The sequence below is a fragment of the Ursus maritimus genome, unplaced genomic scaffold (genome assembly GCF_017311325.1).
Source record: "Ursus maritimus isolate PB19 unplaced genomic scaffold, ASM1731132v1 scaffold_14, whole genome shotgun sequence".
Lineage (NCBI taxonomy): Eukaryota > Metazoa > Chordata > Mammalia > Carnivora > Ursidae > Ursus > Ursus maritimus.
Genome location: NW_024423786.1, coordinates 51,803,632 through 51,821,239, shown reverse-complemented (window position 1 = coordinate 51,821,239; position 17,608 = coordinate 51,803,632). Strand labels below are relative to the sequence as shown.

Here is a 17,608-nt window from a genome sequence, read left to right as displayed (position 1 = left end):
CTAAACCACAGACAATTATTTCTCACAGTTCTGGAGACTTGAAAGTCCAAGATCAAGGTGCCGGCAGAATTCAATCTTTGGTGAGGGCTCTTTTTTTGACTCGGAGAGCATGCGCGTGAGAGAGACATCATAACCAATTTTTAAGTGTACAGGACAGTATCGTCAACTATATGCCCGCTGTTGTAGAAATATGGAAAACACGGAACGTTTTCCAAATCTGGGTGTCGCCCTTACACAGGGGCTGTGCCAATCTCTGTGCTCCTCCAGGCTCATCCCGATGTAAGTATATGTGCGGCCGAAGCAAGCGCCCAGCCAGACTTCTGGCTCACAGAACTAGGAGATGATGACTGGGTATGTTTTAAGACTCTACGTTTGTGGCGATTTGTTGTGCAGAAACATAAGATCGTTGGGAAACTTAAATGAGATAATCCATGCACAGCACTTTGCACAGCGGGTCAGTGCTGGTAAATGAGCGACTGTTGCTATCACTGACCACCCCCGGCGCGCCCAGTAAAAACCAGCTGGATCCCATCACTGGAGCCCAGCCTGGAAACCTAAACTGTAAATAAACCTTACTCGTGCAAGAGATTTCGCGGAAGGTCCTCCAGGGGCTCTGTCTTTGATTCACTTCGTCAATACACATATTCGCTAAGTAACTACTGTGCACCTGGCAGCAGGACACCATCGACCCCGTCCCCAAGGGACTGGTGAGAGAGATGGAGACTCAGAAGTCACTGCCTGGGACTCCCTGAACGTCATTCCCATGCCCTGGTCCCCTTCCTATAGGGGACCAGGGTGGTGAATGCCGAGCAAGGTTCTCTGCCCACACCTCACAGGCTGGAATAATGCCTGGAGGGACACGCCTTCAATGTCCCCTGAGGCCAGCATGGCACTTGCCAGCCGCTGCCCTCCCCTAGCCCCCACCTGCCACCTCTTTGAGCCCTTTCTCCCCCGAGCTCTTTTCGCCCAGCAGCTCGGCATGTATTTACACTCCTACCTCTCCCGTCACGAACGATCCAACCCTTGACCATGCCAGCCAACCAGCGTCACCAGCTTGCATCATGAACCTGTTGGCATGCAGTGGGAAACACACAACATCCCCGATGGGAACCTCTTGACAACATGGGAACTGATCATGCTGAAATCAGTCAGCTTCAGAATGTGGGGCATTTTTACAAGACAACAGGGCTTCAAGATCCTGTCATAAATGACCCCTCGCCCCCAAATTGAGGCGACGTGTCTAGATTAAAGGAAACTGAAGGAGACATGATAACCAAACGCAGTAAGTGACACATGATTGAACCTTAGATTTTTCTTTTTTGAAAAGCTACAAAGAATATTGGGGGAAAGAATAATACAGAGTTTTATTTGATTGATTTGACTTACTCAACGATAATGACTGTCTTGGGGTGATACGGGCATGGTGGTCTGGTAGAGAATGCCCTTGTCAGAAATGTGCTTAGGTACTGAAGGGGAAGTGTTTTGATGTCTGCAACTCTCCTTCAAAGGTTTAGCAAAACAAATCTGCTTGTATATATATATATATATGTGTGTGTGTGTGTGTGTGTGTGTGTGTGTGTGTATAACAGAGATGGCTAAAGCAAGTGGCAAAATGAATCTAGGTGAAACGTCTATGAGTGTTCATTATACTATTCTTGCAACTTTTTTGTGGCTTTTAAATGTTTCAAAATAAAAAGGTGGAAAAACAAACACCCGAGCACCCTCAATCCTCCCCATATGTTCCTCCAGCTGCCATCATTTCTCCCTCTACACATGGCAAAGATTCCTCAGAGGTGCCCATGCCTGCTCTGCGTGCTGGCTGAATGAATATACTAGCTGGCCCTCCAAACAAACCAAAAGCTTCTGATTTGTAGTGTTTGCCAATTCCCGTGGTGTAAATACTCCCGCCATGGCCGATGTCAAGCTACTGATGCCATGTCACTGAACACGGAACAGGGAGAAGATGCAATGGCATGCGTAACAGTATTTCCAGCACACAGAAGTGGTTTATGTAAATACCCTCAGAGCACAGCTAGCAACACGTGGAAAAATAATTAGGAAGTGTTGAGTTTTGAGTATTTACTACCTTTGTGTAAATACAATCCATTTGATGGGCAAGTTCACACAATGAACTTTTAAACAACGGCTGTATTTAACAACTAGCTCCCAAATTCCTAAAAATTTGACAATTAGCTCTCGCCGGCCACTACCAGCTGACTCCAGTACGTCTCTGTAAAAAAAAAAAAATCTCAACCCACTGAAATCTGGCTTCCACAATCACCATTCAACCAAAATACTCTTGCTTGTCTCACCAGGGACCTCCATACTGCAAAATGCCAAGGACGATGGATACAGGTCTGGCCTGGCCTGCCTTGCCTGAGTTCCCTGTAGCATTCACCACTCTGCACTCCACCTGCCTTCTCTGAGGTCCTCCAGGTGCTCTTCCTACCTGTTGACCAGTCCTGCCCAGTCTCCTTCGAGTGCTCTTCTTCCTCCACTCTACCCTTGGTCTTTGATATGCCCATTTGACACACTCCCGGGTGCCCTTATCCAATTCCATGGTTTCAGCTACAATGAAGCCCAGACCTTCTTCTCAGCAACAAACCTATATATCCCAACCACTTAACTAGTTTGCTCTTCTTGGAGTAAAGACATTTCAGACAAAGCCAGAGTGGAAGCCCAAATCTCTTACTCCCACCTAAGGGTGGAGCTTCTGAGAGACAGAGAATCTGTCCAGCTCTGAAGATAGGGAGTGTATGTTGCCTCCCTTTCAAGTCCCACAGACCTTATCACAGTTTAATAACTCAAAAGGCTTCCATAGGGCAAAGGCAACATGTATTGACTACCCCACGGTACCAGCTCCCCATCCCTCCTAGACTCGGATTGCATGGCCATGTTAAGGTACGCCACTTGGTGGCGGCATTCTCTAAATGGAAAATAGTATCCAGGTGTTAAAAAGACAAAGGCCTAATCTTTAGGGCCAGGTATGTCAATTCACACGGAATCCATGGAGAAGGGGGCTCCACCCAGCCTGGTCTTAGCTTCATCTTCTCCTGTTCTGGACTAAAACCAACAGGCGCTTTCTCAAAGTGCTGTACAAAGTGGGCTCATGTGCTCTCGCTCGTGGAGCAACTCACTTGCCCGTCTGTCGGTCACTGTAGGCCACTGTCAGTGAGAGCAGGGTCAGTCACTACCGGGCAGGTCCGCGGGCCAATCAGGCAGAATCCAACTGAATCTATCCCTGTAGTCAGCCGCCCTACTTGTCCTTCCAGCCACTGCAACCCTGCGCTATCTGTCGGGGAGTTCACCGCTCGGGAGGAATTCACGCCCTCACGATCCGCCCCTTCGTAGTCTTACCCAACCATAGGTCTCCGCTTCAAAAAAGAGCCCGCCCCCCGGGTGACATCCAGTCACAGGCCCCGCCTTCCGAAATCCTGCCCTATCAGAGGCCTAACTCTCTAGGAATCGCCCCCTCATTAGGCCCCGCCCCTATCCCAGACCCCTCTTCAAGGCCCCGCCCCCCTGGAATGCTGTCTAATCAGAGGCCGTTTCCTCTCCGAAACCCCGCCCCCAGGGCCGGCTTTTCCCAGGCCCACGCCGCGCCACCTAGACGAGGCTGGTGACGCCATCGGACCGCGTCGCCAGAAGGTCACACGGGATCCAGCAACATGGCGGCGGCGGCGCTGTGGGGAGGCTGGTGCCGCTGCCCGCGGGTAAGCGGACGTGCGGTGTCGGGGGTGGGGGTGGGGGCGGGTCTAAGGAGCTCCAGGCCTGCGACCTCCAGGGCCTTTTTGTCCTCAGGCCTTTGGCTCTCTCCGCCCTTCCTTGGGCTCAGCGAGAGCCTTGTGGTTGGGGCGTTGTGTCGGCGGAGGCCGGGCCCGGGGTCCCGGAGCGAAACTCATGGGCCGGGGCAGAGCGTGCCGGGTGGGAGGTGGCCATGGGCGGAGCCCGGCGGGGGGTAAATCGCCCCATACTTCCTGATCAGACTCCACGTGCACCCGGGAGTGAATGGTGGCCTGGGCGCCCAGTAGAGAAACAGCTAGAAGTCAGAACACCGCGACAGTCACGGCTTGCGTTTATGTGCCAGGTCCTCTACCGAGACCATTTCCTGCCTCGCACCTCCTAACCCTCCGTGTGAAAGTGCGGGAGGTAGTTCTCGGCCCGGCTGAGAGCTTGAGCTCATAGGGGCGGTGAGAGTTGAGGTGTTTATAGCGCGCTCAGAAAACAGTAGTACTTCATGTTGCTGGGACTAGGTTAGGAAACTGGGTTAGGAAACTGGAACTCAGAAAGGTTAAGCAACCTGCCCACAGTCTCAGCTAGTGGGGTAGCTGACCTGGCCAAAACCCTGGGTCAGACTGACGACAGAGCCAGACTCTGGAGGGAGGAAAATATCTCGTAGGGATCCTAGTGTGGGGAGAAAGAAGCTCTCTGACTCAGGGCTGATTTTTTTTCTTGGCTGCTTGTCTTTTGAGTTGGGGTTGAGATATTGAAATAACACACGTTTGGATTTGGGCACAAAACCGGTGGGGAACCAACCTCAAGTTTGGGTTTGCTCTGGGATTTCTTTCCCAAGTTAGACAGCCATCCACTTCCATCTCAGACTGTTGCTGAAATCTGTGGCTCCAGGATCAATAGGTGTAGGCAGAGAAGAACAACTTACTTAAACTCTTGGGAGTTACTCTTTTTTAAAGGTTTCATTTATTTGACAAAGAGAGAACAAGCAGGGGGAGTGGCAGGCAAAGGGAGAAGCAGGCTCCTGGCTGAGCAGGGAGCCGGATGCGGGGCTCAGTCCCAGGACCCTGGGATCATGACCCAAGCCAAAGACAGTTGCCTAACCAACTGAGCCACCAGGAGTTACTGTTTAAAAAAATTTGGGGAAGGGGCGCCTGGGTGGCACAGCGGTTAGGCGTCTGCCTTCGGCTCAGGGCGTGATCCCGGCGATATGGGATCGAGCCCCACATCAGGCTCCTCTGGTATGAGCCTGCTTCTTCCTCTCCCACTCCCCCTGCTTGTGTTCCCTCTCTCGCTGTCTCTCTCTCTGTCAAATAAATAAATAAAATCTTAAAAAAAAAAAAAATGGGGGGAAGGGGTAAGTTTATTTATTTATTTAAGTCATCTCTACCCCCAGCGTGGGGCTCAAACTTACAATTCTGAGGTCAAGAGTCTCATGCTGTTCCGACTGAGCCAGCTAGGCGTCTCAGGAATGACTCTTGAGCTATAGGAGATGGTGGCATTTATATGAGTTTGGGATGTTGCTTAGAGTTCCTGGAGACAGGAAGTGTGGAACAGGGAGAGGAAAGGCCCATGTGGAAATGGAAGAGTAGTTCTGTGGGGTCATTGATACCAATGTGCTTGGCTCAGTGCTGGGTGCTAGGGTTCAACGTTGAACAAGACTGCACAGGCCCTTCTCTTATGGAGCTTAAGCTCTTCATTTGGTAGGAGCAGAAATGCCTTTCAGATGACAGCAGTGTTTCGGCCCAGGTGGGTCCCCTCAGTTGTCGCTGGCTCCCAGGGTTGCACCTGGAACAATAAGTTCTCCCTGTTTTACCTCTGAAAGCCCAGGTCTCTGGTCTTCCAGGGCTGACAGAAGCGGGGTAGGCTTGCGAGAGGACTGTTTACTGCCAGCATCTAGGCTCTGGGTGCCCATTTCAGTCTCTGGGATTAAATCAGACGCGCACGATTCACCTTCTTCCATCATAGGTTGGCATTTCCTGGGACTCCTCTGGTTTTCCCCAGGCTCAGAGGCAGGAAAGTAGACATGGACCCTGCAGATCCAGTGTCATCTTTTCCGCAAGATTCCACTGGCTTCTCAGAATTTAGCAAGATTGCAGAGCGCCGAGCATGCGGCAAGGCATGCGGTAAAAATCGGCAAATGAGTCTTGGGCGACCCCCTGCTTTTTAGTGTGGCCCACTTACTTCCTAGTCGTTCTCTTACCTGAATTGGGTCTTTCTCTTTTCTCCCCCAATTAGAGATGCCTCGGCAGTGGAGTCCAGTTTCTGTCCAGCCACAACCTGGTGCCGCTACGCCATGGTACCTATCAGATACGCTGGGCCGGTGGAGAGCTGCCCGTGGTGAGTGACTCAGAATGCCAGCAGGCCGAGAAGAGGGGAAAGTCTTCTGAAAGATATGCCTAGTTGACCGGAGAGAGGGCTGCAGGGTGTTGCCCACACTGCCGGGGCAGCTGATTGGCTGACATTCTACATCTAAGGCCTCTATCCCTGTGGCTCTTCCCTTTTCTGCATAACAGCCCTCCAAGCATTTGAGCAGAGTCACCCATCTCGGGGGCTCGGTTTCCTGTTTCTGTTGTTCCTCACAGACCACATTTTCTAGAGCTATTGCCCTTCCCATCATACCTGTTCAACCATGCTTCTTTCTGTGGGTGCCTCACCACCACAGGGAGGAAAACCCAGAAGCTGATCTACTTGCCCAAACCCACACACTGGGGCAGCCCACACCCTGCCCATCCCTCTGAGTCTCCTCTCAGCAGTGGACTCTCTCCCACAGGTGGTGGCGCAGTCCCAAAGGTCTTAGAACCTGGACTCCCCCACCCCCCCTGCCAGGAAAGGCTGGCCAGGCTGGCCCTGGGGCTTGATGGGGGCTCGGGAGTCAGGCACCTTGAAAATGGGAAGGCGGGCCCCGGCCACCGCGGTGCACCGGCACACTGTGAAAGTCGCCACTACCCCACGGCGTGGCTCCCTCTCGAGGTTCTTCAAGCATTCCCTTTTCGGGGCCTGCTCTCATGCTTGTGGCGAAGCAGGGATCTGTACCTGTCTCAGTCTGACCCTGGAGCCTGTGTCTTAGGCAGCGTACTGGCTATTGTGCTTGGAGGGGGCCTTGGCCTTTCTTCTGGCCTCCCTAGGCTCTGGCTTCTAGGTGTGTCGGGTTTTCCTACCAGGGGGACCGCTGAGCTTCGGCTCTTGGTAACAGTGATCCTGTAGGTTGACGAGGGAGGTTTGTGTGCTTGGGACTTGAGAGTGACTCCAAAGGAAGAAGTTATCCTGGCCCCAGAAACCTAGGGGAGTAGGGCCTGTGCCAGCTTCTTTGGGATGCTGTCCCAGTCCTGGGGCAAGGGCCCCTTTGGCTATCGACCTTTACCTTGGGTGAGCACATGTGAATCCCTCTAAGGGTTCTAAGCTGCGCCCGTTTCTCATCCACGGTCTCCTCTGGTGGAGGAGGAGCCTGGTCCTTTGTTTTGTTTTAGGGTAGACTTTATTCTTTTGAGCACTTTTAGAAGTACAGAAGACCTGGGGCGCCTGGGTGGCACAGCGGTTAGGCGTCTGCCTTCGGCTCAGGGCATGATCCCGGCGTTGTGGGATCGGGCCCCACATCAGGCTCCTCTGGTATGAGCCTGCTTCTTCCTCTCCCACTCCCCCTGCTTGTGTTCCCTCTCTCGCTGGCTGTCTCTATCTCTGTCAAATAAATAAATAAAATCTTAAAAAAAAAAAGAGAGAAGTACAGAAGACCTGAACAGGAAGTACAGAGAGTTGCCGTCACCTTCTCTCCCCTCTCCTCCCACCTGGGCGCACAGCTTTCCCCGTGAGGCATTTTCTCCATGAGGCGGATCTTGGGTTTGTGCAGCACGGTTGTTAACAACTGATGAGGCGGTGTTGATCTCTCGTTATTAACCGAGGTCCACAGTTTACTTCACAGTTTGCTCTGGGTGCTGTACATTCCCGGGCTGGGGACAGACGTCTGCCGTGTGTCCATCATCGTGCTGTCACAGAGTAATCTCAGTGCCCGGGAACTCCCGTGTGCTCTGCCCACTCATCCCCCGCCCCGCCACAGGCCCCTGCCAACCACTAATCCGTTTACTATCTGCATGGTTTCACCTTTTCCAGAAGGTCCTAGAGCGGGGATCATACCGTCTGGAGTCTTTTCAGACCAGCTTCTCTCATTTGGTGATACGCAGCTAAGGTCCTCTGTGTCTTCTTAAATTGAGGTGTCATTGACATAGGACGTTGTGGAAGGCCACACCATCTCTTCATGGCTTGCTAACTCATTTCTTTTTATTATTGAATAATATTTCATTGTCTGGACTTCTCACAGTTTATCACCTGATGCTTTTTTATTTTTTATTTATTTTTTCTAAAGATTTTATTTACAAGAGAGAGCACGAAGGGGGGTGGGGGCAGAGGGAGAGGGAGAAGCAGACTCCTTGCTGTGCAGGGAGCCTGATTCAGGGCTCCAACCCAGGACCCCGGGATCATGACCTGAGCTGAAGGCAGACGCTTAATTGACTGAACCGCCCCGGCGCCCCTCACCTGATGCTTTTTTGATTTGACTTTTGTCGCTCCTAAGAGAGGTAGCTATTCATTGTGAAACCCGTATCGGCAGCACAGAGGAAAAAGTACAAACCCTTTGTTTCTTTTACATTCTTTCTAGTCCAGATCCTATTCTTCTGGAAACAGGAAAGGTTTTCTTTCTGGCTTGCTGGATAATATCAAACAAGAATTAGCCAAAAACAAAGAAATGAAAGAAAGTATAAAAAAGTTCCGAGATGAGGCCCGCAAGTTGGAAGAGTCCGACGCGCTCCAGGAAGCCAGAAGGAAATACGTGAGTCCCTCTGCTTCGCGTCTCCCCTGGTGGCACACTTGCTTCCCGCGTGGTGCCGGCGTGGTGGGGGAAGGTGAGGTCACTGCACTGATGCCAGGGGGCGAGGGCACAGGAGTACGTCGCCAGCCCTCCGTTTCTGTGGTGAGACGGAGCGCCGTGCTCTGCATACCGGCAGCACCAGCTTCTGGGAGCTCGTGAGAAATGCGGGGTCTTGGAGCCCCTCCCCCACCAGCTGCCGGCGGGAGTGTGCACCTGCTGGGCTCCCCCGGTGACTGCTGAAGCAGTAGGCTTGAGATGTGCTGCTCCTGAGAGCTGGTCGTGGCTCTGAGTGCAGCGGGTAGAAAGCAGGTTATAACACCGCGAGTGTTGTCGTTAACGACTGCCGTCTCTTACCGAGCAGCTGCCAGGCACCTGCCACGGCGAACGGGCTCCGCCGCCTCTGCCGCACGAGGGCTCTGTGAGGTGGGGGCAGCCTCCCCATCTTACCAGTGGGCCCCCACTCCAGGTCTCTGGGGTTTTTGTTCTCTTGGTCCCCTCCCAGGCCACGCGGAAGGCCTGTTTGTCGGAGGGCCTGTGGGGATCTGACCCGACAGCAGATCACCCTTCCTTGCCATTAAGGCAGGCGTGGGGACTGAGGGGTGGTTCGGGGGCCAGTCGGGTGGGACAGTGGCTGTGGGAGATCCGGCAGAGACTGGCAGCTGCAGGGTGCAGAGTGAGGCAGGATAACGTCAGTGAGCCAGGGGGAGGGGGTGGAGAGGGGGCCAGATCACCCCTGAACCTAGCGCGAGAGTGGAGCCAGGCCCTGGGCCTAGAGGGTCTCCATGTGTCAGCCTTTGGCTGCTGAGCCCGCCGGGGAGGCTGTGGGGCAGTGAGGGGCCCTGGGGTGGGCAGGCTGGCAGGGGAGGGCTGCTGAGAAAATGAGTCTTTGGACCCTTGCCTATAAGAGAACCGTGGCGTTGTAACGAAAAGAAACAACATTCCTACCGTAGAAAACCATTGAATCTGAAACCGTGCGGACAAGCGAAGTGATAAAGAAGAAGCTGGGGGAGATCACAGGCACAGTGAAGGAGGTAACGGTCTCTGGGCCCCCGCGCTCTGTTGGCCGCGGCTCCGGGGCCATCTGTTCGTCGCCTCTGGGAGGAGAGCGGTGCTGGAAGCTGCAGGCAGAGCTGGCGCCGGGCAGGGCGTGACTTGGCACAGGCCACGAGTAGCCGTGGGCGGCAAGCAAGGGAAGAGCCAGCCTGGTTGGGCGGCTTCCGGAGTTAGGCTGCATGGCACCCTCAGGAAGGAGAGCGAAGTCAGACTAGCCCCCGTGCCCTGCGGTTTACCGTGTGGGTGAGAAGCTTTGGTGCCACTGGCAAAGACGGGAGGAGAGATGAGGATTTTTTTTTCTTCCTGCCAAAAAGCTGGGAAGTGCTGCTTGGGCCTCAGGCAAGGGTGGAGATGGGAGGGAGATGTGCCAGGGGCTTCCTTTTTGTGGCTTGTGTTGCTTTTCTCTATTCTGGGCAGGAGAGAGGGGCAGGCCAGTGCGGTGCTGGGCACAGGCTCCTCCCCTTGTATCCCTAGGCTGCCACTCCTGCCCATTCTGGGGAGAGCCCAGTTGACCTGGTGTCTACCCGGGAGCCCAAAGGTCTAGCACCCTGGACATTGTACACAGGGGACCTGAGTCTCGGGGCCCCATATGCCAGACAAGCTCAGAACACCTATTCCTGCCCTTTGGGGGGCTGGGCTGGCCTTAGCTCTGGGGGAGCTTGTGCGGGCCCCGAGGGGTGCTGTGCTGACACCCCTGTCCCTCTGTCTCAGTAGAGTCTTGATGAAGTCAGTAAAAGTGACCTCGGCCGGAAAATCAAGGAGAGCGTGGAAGAAGCCGCCAAGACTGCCAAGCAGTCCGCTGAGTCGGTGTCCAAGGGTGGGGAGAAGCTAGGCAAGACTGCCGCCTTCAGAGCCCTCTCCCAGGTGGGTCGGGCTGAGCCTTACGGCGGGGGTGCCCTTGCCTTGGCCTGTTTTGAGTCCAGGAGCCAGAGTTCCCACCTCGGAGCTCAGCCCTGGGGGGGAAGTGCCCACCCGAGGCACCAGGTCTGTGCTCCACTCCCGCTGGGCAGCCTTGGGCAAGCGAGAGGCTCTCAGCTGCTAACATCCTTAGCTTGTGTCCCTAAACCAGGGACCATTTGCACTCAGGGTGACTGGAGGTCCCGAATTCGTACCCCATGACCTGTCGAATCCTTCCGCAGCTGGGTCCTCTGCTGGTCACAGGGGCCACAGAATAGAAAGTCTGCATTTCTGCTCTCAAGGGGTCTGGGGGACCCAGCAGGGGATGAGGAGTTCCTGAGCGACAAGTGACAGGAGCATACAGGGAAGGGGCCACAGGTGGCAGGGGCAGGCCCTACAGAGGGCGGGTGTGCACAGCCAGTGAACAGGGCCAGAGCCCCAACAGGGAGGTCTGGGGGAATGAGAGGGAGGCCAAAGAAAAACAGGGTCCATCTAGAACAGTCTTGTCCATGCAGGGAAGTTAGGCAGGTCACTCTGAGCCACATGACCTCAAAACTGGGGGAGGCCGAGGTCCTGGGGTGCCATCAGGTCCTAGATTGGGGTTCCCAGCAGATGCTCTCCCAATGTGGGGCACAAACAAACAGGCCCGCCATGGTGGTCTGCAGTGTGGGGAAGGTCCTGAGTGCCCACCGTTTGGCCGACCGCTTTCCGCCAGGGGGTGGAGTCCGTGAAGAAGGAGCTGGATGAGAGTGTGCTGGGGCAGACCGGGCCCTATCGGAGGCCAGAGCGGCTCAGGAAGAGGAAGGAGTTTGCGGGAGAGAAGTTCAAGGAAGAGAAGGTGTTTGAGCCCAATGAGTAGGTAGCAGACCGGCCAGCGCCTCTGTCCCACCCCACGCACCGGGTGTGTTCGAACGCCCGCAGAAGGTTCCTGCCCGAGTCAGTTCATTCCCCAGCTTTTCTGCTCAAGGGTTCCTGCTCCCTAGTGAATCTGGGGGAGGGGGTGGAGTGGTGGGAAGGGGAGAGAGGAAGCAGGAGGCTGAGAGGTGAGGGGCGGGCTGTCCCGCTACACCCCTCCCCCCCAGGGGCAGGTGGGTGGGAGGGCTCGGGTGCTCACGCCGGCGCACAGGGGCTCACGCTGCTGCTCACCACTGCCCCGGTCTGACCCCAGGGAGGCCCTGGGAGTTGTGCTGCACAAGGACTCCAAGTGGTACCAGCAGTGGAAAGACTTCAGGGACAACAACGTGGTATTTAATCGTGAGTGTTCACATCTCGGAGGCTCAGCTGACAGCGTAGCCGTGACAGCGGACACTTACCGAGTGCTCCCCATGTGCTGGGCTCAAGCCAGACCCCCACTTTACAGAGGAGGAGACCGGGGTCAGAGAGGACCAGCCACTTCCACAGGATCACCCAGCCAGTGAGCAGCAGAGCCCTGGCAGAGCACAGGCCGACAGGCAGCCCTGCTCATGCGGGCAGCCCAGTGCATTTTGGGCTGGCGGGCCGGGAACCCTACCGTAGGGGCCAAGTCACCCATCCCTGCCATTGTCAGCTGTTGCTAGCAGCAGGGCGGCCAGGCATACCGACCTCGCTGGGGGCACGGCTGTGGATTCCACCATGAGCCTCTCCCTCATAGGGCAGGACAGGAGGCGCCAGTAGGGCCCGGCCAGCCAGCTCAAGGGTCCGTAGTCCTCTGTTCTCGTTGGGGCGTGGGGCTTCCCGGTGCCGACAGGGAGCACTGCCACTTCACACACCCTCATCCCTTGTGCTGTGGGAGTTGCTAGAGGTCTGTTCCCTTTTGAGGGAGAGCTCCAGCCAGCACGGCAGCCCCTCACTGTCCGCACAGCCCCCTCGGCCCGTGGCTGGGGACGCAGGCTCAGAGAAGGCCCCCCGTTTACCCTGCCTGCACGGAGAGTGGATCTCACAGGGGCCCCAAGTTGCCTTCAAAGTCGTGGAGTAGGGGTGTCATTCTGGAAAGGCCCCCTGACCCCGGTCCATGTCTCCACAGGGTTCTTCGAGATGAAGATGAAGTATGACGAAAGCGACAACGCACTCATCCGGGCATCCCGGGCACTGACAGACAAGGTCACGGACTTGCTGGGTGAGTGGCTTGCCCGTCCTTGCCACCGGGGTCAGCAGAAGGGGAGGGCCCCGGGCCCTCGACCCATTCCTGGCTTGGCTGCCTGCAGGGGGCCTGTTCTCCAAGACGGAGATGTCAGAGGTGCTCACGGAGATCCTGCGAGTCGACCCCGCCTTTGACAAGGAGCGGTTCCTGCAGCAGTGTGAGAACGACATCATCCCCAACGTCCTGGAGGTGGGTCGTCCCCTCAGCGGGCCCTCCCCGTCCTGTCCTGCCTCTGTCGCCCTGGGCTGCGCACTGAGCCCGGGCGGTGCTCGTCACACAGGCTGCGGTCTGCTCGGGTGCTCCGCCAGGGGCAGACACCTGTCGTGCTTTCAGAGGCCTGAGGGGCCCCACGCCTGGCCCCTGTTAGTCACGCACATCTGAGAGGGCACCCAGGGTCGCCCGTGGGCCCTGCTGGTCCCCACGATGGCGCTGCTTTCTTGCCTTGCCCTTGGGGTGTGTCTGCTCCCGGGACAGAGTTCCCTGTCACGATGCCTCCCTTGAAAGCCGGCCTGGAGCTCCTGTCTCTTCCCTCATGCTTTCTGCTTGAGGCGCGTCCCTGGAGGCTACAGTGAGCCGCTCCCCGGGGCCAGGGGCCTTTCAGGCGTGGGGGAAGCCGTAGCCCGTGGGCGAGCCATGAGGAGGACCCTGTGGGGGCTTTCCCCGAGGTGTCCCATCTTCTAGCCCCACTTTCTGGCTCATAAACGAAGAGAGAGCAGCTTGTTCAAGGTCCCGCCACAACCCACCCTCCATAAGACCCCTGCCCAGCCAAGGTCGGCTGCCTTCCCCCTGCCCCCCAACCCGCTGCATCTGCTCCTTTAGCCCCCAAGATGTGGCCGGAGCCTGGGCATGTGCCAGGCTTTTGGAAAGTCCCAGTGAGACCACAGAAAGGCCCTGCAAGCCCCGGTGGGTTCCTGTCCCCTCCTCCTGCCTCCTCCGTCCCAGTGACCTTCATGGGGTCCCCTCCTCCTCCATGTTCCCAGGTCCCTCATGCCACTTTGGGCAGGGCGGGAGGAGGTAGAAATGGAGCAGTCCCCAAAAGCAGCAGTCTGAGCACAGGCAGTTTCTTATAGGGTGAGGCTCTCAGCCCCCAGCTTGCCTGGGGTTTCCCTTGGGCCCTGGGCTCCTCCGTCACCTTCAACGTGTTCAGCCCTGCCTCCAAGTTCCTGCAGAGGCATTCCCCATGGCATCTGGGGAGGCCACCCCCGGGACCCCTCCTCTGTGCCTGTGTGGACCCAGCTGTGCAAAGCTCCATCCCCAGTGGAGGGAGAATGCAGCTCCTGGCCTCCTTAGCTCAGTTTCTTGGCCAGCGTGAGCCCACCACGCTGCCACCTTCCTCTGCTTCCTCCCACGAGGCCCTTGGGACCACCCTGGGCTGCCGGGGGTCACACACAGGCCCTTGGTCCCCCAGGTCTATTGCTGCAGCCCAACCCAAATCCCCTTACTCCCCAGCTAGAGCCCGTAGGGGAGGGCCTCCCGCCCAGATCGTCCTCTCTTAGTCTCAAGCTAATTTTTTTTGTTGTTCTCCCCATCTTAGGCCATGATTTCTGGAGAGCTCGACATTCTCAAAGATTGGTGCTATGAAGCTGTGAGTATTTGTTTCTTTCTATTTTTTCTGGTTAGGCCTAGAAAGAATCACAGCGTGGAGATCTGCGTGGGCAGCACGGTCCGACAGGGGCGTGACAGGGTCTGGTGTCCTGATTGTGGGGGGACCCCGGGGGCTGGGGCTGGGTGGAGAGGGGCCGCGAATAGCTCTGGGTGTGTGTGACCTTCCTGTCCCTGGGCCAGAGTCCATCATCACGCCCGTGTCACAGGCGTCATGAGGGTACAGCGCGAACACAGCAGCATTTGCGGGACCCGAAGCGCTGGCTGGACTCATTAGCTGTTCTCACTTCGAGTTCCCGAAACACAGATCAAAACAGGCGGTGATGGATTTCCCGCATGGGGAGGAGCTGTGTGTCCTGCCGAGGCTAGACAGCTCCCCCCAGTCACGGCTCAGGGTCCCAGGGCTGCATGGCGCTGGGCTGGGGATGGCGGGCCAGCCCCCCCAGGAGCACACTCTGTCTGCTCAGGGCCTGGCAGCCGGCCCTGCAGGGCTCTGGCCAGCCACCTCACCTCGCCCTGCTCACTGCCTGACCCGGGTCTTCATGGGATTGTTCTCCAAGCTTGTTTGTATGAAGCCGTCCAGAGCCTTTTTTGGCTGATTCTGTTCTGCTGGAGAAAGCAGAGGAGACGATGTCAGGTTTTTTTTTTTTTAAATACTCCTCTGCATGGTGACTAATCCAGCAGGCATTTAGGAGTGGTGGTGGTGTTCGTGTGTGTGTGTGTGTGTGTGTGTGTGTGTGTGTGTTAATACTTTGGGACCATTAGGATGTGGTTGGTTATCTTTGCCAGAGAGCTGCCCGTGCCCCTGGAAGTGCCCTTGAAATTGCAGGTGCTCACACAGAGATGTTTTTTAAATGACGTTTTTAAGAATCACACCAGAAATGGGAGTGGCAGCATTTTTTTTCTTGGTAGATCAGTTATTTCCATAAAAAGTAGGTGTGATTGGAATGTCTTCCACCATAATTGGTGAGTCCAGAGAAGCGTCCAGAGAAGCTTCCAGAGGAAAGAGACAAGGCTGCACATGTCCTGGGCCTGGGAACAGGCTGAGGGGGGCCAGGGGTGTCACGTGGGGTGCCGCTGCCCCTTGGGAAGAACGGGCTGCCCGTGGACAGCAGCTTTGGGGAGGAGCTGGTCGGCGAGGAGGCGGCACCCCGGGCAGCTCCTTTCGGAGCAGCCATGGGTTAGGGCAAATCCTAGAAAACACGTTTGATTCCAGGCCAAGATTCAGAATGCGGTGAATAGGGGCAAGTCCAAGATCAGCCAGAGAGGCCTCGACTTACCCCTGGGGGTGTATTTCACCTCCTGTGGCAGGAAGATTACCGAGTCTGCCGACGATGCTGCTTTCAGTCGGTAGTCTCGATGCAGCGCTGCCTTTATAACGGGGGTGGGGGTGATCGGGGGCCAGCAGACGGGTGGCATCAGCCTGCCTGCTTGGACCCGTGCTCCTGGCATCTGCCACTCCTGGCATAGCACACCCAGGAGCCAGGAGCTGTTTCTGGACGGCACAAGGGCTGAAAGCATGGAGCTCGGCTGGCAAGCCGGCCCGCGGGGAGAGATGCCCAGAACCGTGCGCCCGGCCCCGCGGTGTGCCAGCCTCAGGTCATGCGGTGCCCAGGCGGGGCTTGCGTTCCAGCGTGCGTGCGGCCACAGGCATGCGGCTTGTCATTGCAGACCTACAGCCAGCTGGCTCACCCAATCCAGCAGGCCAGGGCGCTGGGCCTGCAGTTCCACTCCCGCATCCTGGATATCGACAACGTTGATGTGAGTGTCTCTCCCTTGGGGCGGGGGCGGTATGCTCTTAACAGGCGTGCCCTGTCCCTGGAGGAGCTGTGGCATGGGCAGGTGCTTGGGTTAAGGGACCTCCAGGGTCCCTTTCAGTGGAAGCCTGTGGTGGGAGAATTCTTAGGCAGGTGGCAGTCGCAGGGGGTGCTGCTGCACAGACCTCAGGGCCCCCAAAGGCAGTGCTGTCCCGGCACCTTTACTGGGAAGGGTTGACGCTTTGTCAGGACTGCTCAGGCCCCTGTGGGGAGCTGAAGGCACGCCAGCACGCACTTCCCTCTACCCCTGCCTGTGTGCAGGACTGGCCGCTCTGGGAGGCCTTGGTGTGCCCGCCCAGCCCAGGTCCAGGGCGGCTGCGTGGGTCCTTGGCAGTTCAGGCTGGCTCACATTGGGAAGGGTCTCGTGGGAATCCCCTACCCAGAAACGGACGACTCCTCAGGCTCCTTATGGGGCCTGGCCCAACAACAAGGGGACAAGGGAGTGCTGGGGCCGCCCCCTGGGAACTGGGGATCTGCACCACAAGGGGAGCAGCAGGGAAGGGGTGTGGCCACTCTCTGAGTCCCCCCTCCCCCTGCAGCTCGCCATGGGCAAGATGATGGAGCAGGGGCCTGTGCTAATCATCACCTTCCAGGCCCAGCTGGTGATGGTGATCAAGAACCCCAAAGGCGAGGTGGTCGAGGGTGACCCGGTGAGTGCGGGAGGAAGCTGAGCAGGGCCAGAGCAGGGCCGTGGCCAGCGGGTGGCCGCCTTCCGCTCCCTCCCTCGCTCTTTGTGACTGCAGCAGCGGCAGGCGGGCCCTGGTGGGGCCTGGTGGAGGTCGGAGGGTGACTGAGCTTTCTGCTCGGGCCGAGTCCTGAGTTGTAGCCTCTGGAGCCCAGACCCACGCTAACCCCCTAGTCCCTCCCAGCGTCCCCTCTGTGTTCTGCCCTGTGCCTTCTCGACAGTCGCTCATCCCCAGCCCTCACGTTCCCCACCTCGGCAGGACAAGGTGCTGCGCATGCTGTACGTGTGGGCGCTCTGCCGAGATCAGGACGAGCTCGACCCCTACGCGGCCTGGCGGCTTCTGGATATCTCCGCCTCCAGCACAGAGCAGGTCCTCTGAGCGCAGTGGCCACGACCAGGGGCTCCTGGGCTGGATCAGCACGCGGCGGACGCTCGGAGGACTGGTGTCTGCCCTTGGGAACTAGACCTCTGGGGACAGGACTGGGGGTTCTCTACCAGGGTGGCTGTGGAAGCAGCTGCATGGGGAAGGGCGGGCAGCTGCTAGGGGCCTCTCCCCACAGTACCAGCCCCGGCGCTGCCCCTCTGCCCTGTGGGGCTGCTGGGCAAGGTCACTGCGGTGCACAGGCCAGATGGTGCCAAGGGGCCCCTGCCCAGGGACTCGAGACAGGAGGGCAGGGCCCAGGCCCCTGTCACTCAGAGTGGCCCACTGGCCACTTAAGCCAGGCCATTTTGGCTCCGTTTTTTATTTTAACAGTGCCCTTACTACCCTGTATATATGCCCGAGATTTGGAAATAATAAAACACCAAAGTGCAGGAGAGCAACTTGGGTGGTCTGAGATGTG

The 17,608-nt window shown here is 57.1% G+C and overlaps 1 protein-coding gene and 1 long non-coding RNA gene across 2 annotated transcripts; one reads left to right on the top strand and one right to left on the bottom strand.

Moving 5' to 3' along the window:
• Positions 1-3,608: 3,608 nt before the first annotated feature.
• TIMM44 (translocase of inner mitochondrial membrane 44) lies at positions 3,609-17,584 on the top strand. The gene is made up of 13 exons (XM_008711312.2): positions 3,609-3,713; positions 5,971-6,072; positions 8,384-8,554; positions 9,544-9,624; positions 10,361-10,510; positions 11,259-11,398; positions 11,712-11,797; positions 12,546-12,638; positions 12,727-12,851; positions 14,197-14,247; positions 15,936-16,025; positions 16,621-16,731; positions 17,026-17,584. Exons 1-13 carry the CDS (start codon positions 3,669-3,671, stop codon positions 17,143-17,145), a joined length of 1,365 nt encoding a protein of 454 aa, XP_008709534.1. The 5' UTR covers positions 3,609-3,668; the 3' UTR covers positions 17,146-17,584.
• LOC121102557 lies at positions 5,081-6,071 on the bottom strand. The gene is made up of 2 exons (XR_005834646.1): positions 5,936-6,071; positions 5,081-5,520 (listed from the first exon to the last, which is right to left on the bottom strand). It is a non-coding gene; the product is annotated as an uncharacterized LOC121102557 (long non-coding RNA).
• Positions 17,585-17,608: the final 24 nt, after the last annotated feature.

Coding starts and splice junctions, on each gene's coding strand:
- TIMM44 (XM_008711312.2), top strand. CDS start 3,669: ATGGCGGCGGCGGCGCTGTGGGGAGGCTGGTGCCGCTGCCCGCGG. Junction 11,798..12,545: donor CAACAACGTGGTATTTAATC/GTGAGTGTTCAC, acceptor ATGTCTCCACAG/GGTTCTTCGAGATGAAGATG. Junction 16,732..17,025: donor AGGTGGTCGAGGGTGACCCG/GTGAGTGCGGGA, acceptor CCACCTCGGCAG/GACAAGGTGCTGCGCATGCT.